The sequence below is a fragment of the Poromitra crassiceps genome (genome assembly GCF_964638095.1).
Source record: "Poromitra crassiceps genome assembly, chromosome: 2".
NCBI classification, from domain to species: Eukaryota; Metazoa; Chordata; class Actinopteri; order Beryciformes; family Melamphaidae; genus Poromitra; species Poromitra crassiceps.
The window spans coordinates 111497050-111503049 of NC_139624.1; the positions used below are offsets into that span (position 1 = coordinate 111497050).

Below are 6000 nucleotides of genomic sequence, written 5' to 3' on the forward strand. Positions count from 1 at the left end.
CATCCATGGTTTTGGGACTTGAAGCTCGAACGCACGTACTGTAGGTCGGAGATGACGTGTCACTCCCCTCTTCCGTGACCTTCACTGGCTTCCCATCTTGGCACGCATTAAATTCAAAACACTGGTTCTGGCCTACAGGGCAGTACACCAGACAGCCCCCCTGTACTTACAATCTATGGTCAGGCTCCAAATCTCTCACCGTTCCCTCCGCTCCTCCACCAGTGCAGGACGCCTCGCCCCTCCTCCGCTACGGGGGCTCAAAATTCGCTCATCCCATTCGCGACTCTTCTCGTCCCTGGCACCACAATGGTGGAACGAGCTTCCACCTTCGGTCAGGACGGCCGAATCACTGCCGATCTTTCGGAAAAGACTAAAGACACACCTTTTCAGTCTCCATCTGGGCCCTTCTTGAAACTAACTTCTTTCTCTCTCTCACTCTTAAAAAGAAGAAAAAAAAAAGAACTAACCTAAACTAAACTTTACCACTATTCCTTCAGAAGTTGTAGTTGTCATAGACTGTGTTGCGTAGTTGATTGCTCTATTGCTGACAAAAAATGTGTTATTGTAAGTCGCTTTGGATAAAAGCGTCTGCCAAATGTTGTAATGTAAATGTAATGTGTTTCCCACTTGCCACTTCCCACCTCCAACCATAAATGAATGCAGCATTATTCCATTGAGCCCTATCTGACTGGTACTGGATATGTGAAGAAGTCTGTCTGACTCCCCTCTCTCTCTGTGTCCTCCAGGGTGCCATGGCAGCCACCTACTCCGCCCTCAACAGGAAGGTCCCTCCCGTCCTGGAGCCCGTGGGCTGCTCCACCCTGGCCCAGCGGAGGGGGGTGAAGAAGATCACCTCCACTGCTCTGTAACCCCCATCCCCTCCCCACCCCATCCCCAACCCCCCCTACCCCTCAACTCTGACCTCGATCTGCTCCCTGTTGGACCCCTCTGGTCTGCCGGGACAGACTACTGGACCTATAGGAACCGCTAACGCCAAATAGGAGCACAGAAGCCCCCCGTCCCGTCCTGAACATTAATGGAATATTCCAGAGTTCTTTTTCTGTCTTAGCGTAAATTCCTCAGGGTCTGTGCGGTTTTTGGTTCGAACTCAGCGTAATCAATCGACAGCCGGGCTTGGCTGCAGTCAGGCAGTCGAGATTTAAAGGGAAAGTTCACCCCGAAATCAAAAATACATATTTTTCCTCTTACCTGTAGAGCAGGGGTACCCAAACTTTTTTAGGATCAGAGCTACTTACAAAAAATAAAAATAGTCGCAAGCTACTTATTTTCCCCTTGTCCCCCAAATACAAATTTTAGCACATTTTAACAGTATTATATTATTTATTTAATAAAGTTATAATGTTAAATATTGTAGATACTGAGTTAGCTATACATGAGTGGGATTTAGTTTATGCATAAAAAAATATAAAATATTTTTCTTTGACAAGCTACTTATTGATGGCCCGAGATCTACCGGTAGATCACGATCTACAGTACCTATTGGGCACCCCTGCTGTAGTGTTATTTATCCATCTAGATCATTTTGGTGTGAGTTGCCGAGTTTACGAACTACAGCCACTAGCTGCTGTGTAGTTCGGTCGAAATGAAATAGTTCCTACATGAAACTGCTCACAACAAGATCTGTGGATTATCTTGAGTAACCGGGTCATGATGGAAAGAGACATTGCTGTTGAGTTTTTCAAATGTGTTTTTTTGCACTTTGAGCACCACACTCAAGAGCCATGCAGTTCAATTATATTCGAAAGAAGGCAGACATCTCCTACAGCTGATATCTCCAAAACTTGGCAACTCACACCAAAACATTGAGATATAAATAAATAGCACTACAGTACAGGTACGAGGACAAATATGTATTTTGGATTTTGGGGTGAACATTCCCTTTGAGTTGGCGCTGACCCATTATGGTGGGATGGTCCCTGCCTCGGACAATCAGTGCTGCCTCGTAGACCCAGAGAACTCATGCGTCACAAAAACAGATGAGCTGTATTTATTTACACGCAACGGGGAAATCTGATAGAAATCATAGTAATCTAATGTATGCATTTAAAAAATTGAGAAATTGTTATTATACTGTGGTTATTGTACTGCGTAGCTGTAGATTGTGCATTTAAACCTCAAGTAGCCTCTGAGATGACCGTGTCAGCAGACAGAAAAGGGCCGGTGGCGTCGGAGAAGATGGAGCAGAAAGATGTCCACAATCCTTCTCCATCCCAAACTCCTCCCCTCTATGGCCTCACCATGTCGCCATTTTGTATTTCTGTTTACCTGCATCCTCTGGATGATTCCCTGGAGGAAATCTTGGCGGCATACCGTGCATTTATTTTAGCATAAAAATTTTGCCTTGTGCAGCTGTTTGGATGTGTCAGTAAATATAAATGAACAGCCAGTCCCTCCAGGATGTTTTCTTTTGAATGATTGTTGTGATCAAAAATGCTTGATTTTGCAGCGGCTTTTCCCAAAATTGCAATGCAATTTGGAAAGTTTTGTGTGCTTTTTTGTTTTTTTTGTTTTTGAGCTGTAAAATTGCGGGAACTGGCAAAAATAGCAAGTTGAGTGGATTTTTTTTTCTTTTCTTTCCTAACTTCTAATTAATGGCAACTTTTCTCAAAAAGTGCAATACAATTTGTGAAGTTTTGTGATTTTTTTTTAGGTCAAATTGTGGAAATTGGCAAAAATTGCAAATTGAAGAATGTTTTGCCGTTTTTGTGGAGAAATCACAGGAATTTTGAAAAGTTGCAAGCCCCTGCAAATACTGTGGAGATTGTTTGAATTTGCATCACACATGTGGAGGGATTGAACAGCGACATCTTGAGGCAGTTTGGGCTACAAAGGAGGCTGTACCAAGTGATACGAGGACACGGATGACGTTTGCACAACCAACATAGGAGAATGTGGGTGGGAGGTGTGAATTCATCCCGTCGAGGAGTCGGACATTGGAGGATGTCCTGTTACCTGGCAACAAGGTGTACAGGTTACCTGTTACCTGGCAACAAGGTGTACAGGTTACCTATTACCTGGCAACAAGGTTTACAGGTTACCTGTTACCTGGCAACAAGGTTTACAGGTTACCTGTTACCTGGCAACAAGGTGTATAGGTTACCTGTTACCTGGCAACAAGGTGTACAGGTTACCCAACACGTTTCACAAGTGGCGGAACGCTTCCTAACGGCGGAGGAAAACGGCGAGAGCTCCCTGCTTCCACAAACTCTGCCTCTACTGCCACACAGCAACTCAAACTATAGACACTTGAACCTGGATCAGACCTGACCTCTGACCTCCTGTACCTGGATCAGACAGTCTCTGACCTCCTGTACGAGTGTGTGAAGCACTGATGATTTCTGTGTGTGTGTGTGTGTGTGTGTGTGTGTGTGTGTGTGTGTGTGTGTGTGTGTGTGTGACAGACAGACAGGGAGCTGAACTGTAAATATGCCTCCAGCAACTCAGGTTTCTATGAAATAAGACAATGCATTTTATATGTCCAGTAGGAGAGCCATGTATATACAGTAAGCACACATGTGTTCCGGTAGGATCCCAGCATGCTTTTATTGGATACACCATGATGGGTCCTATCCAGAAACACCCCAGCCCAAATGAAAGAAGAGTTATATTCCAGAACGCCATACAGTATATCCATGTTGAAAAATAGAATTAGCCAAAGGTGTCCCGCAGGGGTGTAGTGGGAGGAATGGTGATCAGTGTTGACAATCAGCCCAGCTCTAAACACAATACAAGTTACTGTATACCTCCCACTCTGCTCCTTTGCTCTGTAACTAGGGGCGTAGTGGAGGATAAACGCAAGTAAACGCAGTTTACCCACCTCTCTGAAATGAGGCAGAGTTTACTCGCCTATTTTCAGATCAACTGAGGGGAAACAAGGTGGGTAAACTCCTCACCTTGGATAGTTTAGCCACCTCTGTATTTACCACTACAACCCTGTCTGTAACACCCAGCTATCAGGCATCCATTAACCATGAACCCTCTGAATATTAACCATTATAGGTGAATTATTTCAGATTCAGTGCTTTGTGTAAGGGATGTAACTTTACTGCTCAGAAGAATGTTAAAAAAGTGTCTGTGTCATTGCCTCATATTGGTCTTTCATTATACAGCTTTGGGAAAGGAATGTAAACGGAATGTCTCTTCAAATGATTTTTCTTCCAATTATAAACAGAGGAATAGCTTTTTTCTTTGGTCCTCTCTCTATCCCCCCTCCCCCCCTCTCTCTCTAACCCCCTTCCTCTCTTCATTTTGTCCCGTCAACGAGGCCGTCCTGCCTCCCGCTCCGCATCACATTCAGCCCTGCTGCTAGTCCAGCTCTTTGTTTTTGTATCCGCAGCCAGAGTCTGACTTTATTCAAAATAATAAAAGGATGTTCAGCAAAAGAGGTGTGGGATGATTTAGGATTATTTCCTTCTACTTGAGTTGCACTCTCGTCTCTATGGAAACTTTAAGGATTCTCTCACACACGCACACACAAAACAGAATAACACAATGCTGAAAATAAGTGGTATTGCCGTTTAATTAGATGAGAAAATAAAAAGACAGGATAATTTTGAGGAGAGAGTGAAGGACCCCTAATGTAGTCCACATTGGGGCCACGGACCATGTCTATCAAGTCCCCAGTGTGCGAGTCAGAGTTGAATCCACATGACCTGAGTCAGTGTAGGAAATGTTAAAATATTTTGGGGGCAACTCTTGATGAAGGTCACCATGACCGAAACATCATACAATAAATCTACTGGGAGCAAGTCTCTGCAGTGTGCGGACTCTACTTTTTTACCACCTTATGTTCCAACACAGGGGTCAGCCAGTTACTTCCTATTGTGTTTACACTTCCTGTGACAGTACAGTACCTTTTATTTTTTTATATTGATCATTTCATCATTGCATTACATTACATCAGGTAAAACAGTGTTTTGAACAGGAAGTCATAACACAACTGGCTCAAGTGGGCTGGGCTACATAATGTTTTTGTTTTGTTTTTACTGAAGAGTGGATGTGCATGTTGTATGTTGAAAAATATTTTCAGGCAGAATACTGTATTTCCTCTAACAGTGGCCATTTCCCACAATTTAAGATCAACAAGCTTAATTAATACAATCTGAGAAATATTAGTATTCATTTTTCATTTTTGGTTTCATTTGGTTCTTTGGTAGACAGGACAGATGCAGGCAATACTCCAGATCAGTGGGTGGCGCTGTCATGCACCCGGAAAATAGTTTTTCATTTCCACAACAGAGAGCCAACATGGCGCCCACCAGACGAAAATTTGATGTTGAATTCAAAGAGAGAGTTGTGCAGTATGCAGAAGAAAATTCAGGAGAGAAAACTGCAAGGCACTTTAACATAGACGCCAAAAGAGTCAGAGACTGGAAGAAACAGAAGAGTGAACTGCTGCTAGCTGACAAGGGGAGAGCACGGCTAGCTGGAGGTGGCAGGAAGAAAGTGAGCTCGGAGCTTGAGATACGGCTCTCAGAGTGGATTCACTCCATGCAGGACAAACACAGCCGAGTCTCGAGAACAATGATCCAAAACAAAGCCAAGGAGATCTACCCTTCACTGAGTGATGGAGGCAAGATGTTTGTGGCTAGCAGGGGTTGGCTACACAAATTTATACAGCGCAACAAGGAGCTATTTAACAAGCAACATGATGACGATGATGATGAGGAGGAAGATAGTGACCACCTTAAATTCATCAAGGTAAGCTGGCAAGCTGCAATGATCTATTTTTTTAGATCTGATTTTGCTTGCAGCTGAATCTGATTATGACTGTCCTGTAAACCAAACTGTAGCCTCTAACCTTTGTATTATTATTAACAGAAAACGGTCTTACAAGTGCAATATTCAAGTATAAACAAGTAGAATAGAAAAACATACATAACCAGACAACAGAAAATACAATAAAATAGAAGAAATAGAAGAAACAAAATTTATTTTAAACTGTAGCCTATAACTCTGATGTATAAACAAACAAACAAA

General features: G+C 43.1%; 1 protein-coding gene across 2 annotated transcripts in view; it reads left to right on the forward strand.

The window, feature by feature from the left end:
• rps6ka3b (ribosomal protein S6 kinase, polypeptide 3b) overlaps positions 1-4394 on the forward strand; it is a 124911-nt gene extending 120517 nt beyond the window's left edge. For both annotated transcript variants that reach the window (XM_083659414.1, XM_083659415.1), the window contains exon 22: positions 747-4394. In XM_083659414.1, the coding sequence (XP_083515540.1) occupies positions 747-869 (123 nt within the window). In that variant the 3' untranslated portion in view covers positions 870-4394. The remainder of the gene's footprint in view (positions 1-746) is intronic.
• The last annotated feature ends 1606 nt before the right edge of the window (positions 4395-6000 follow it).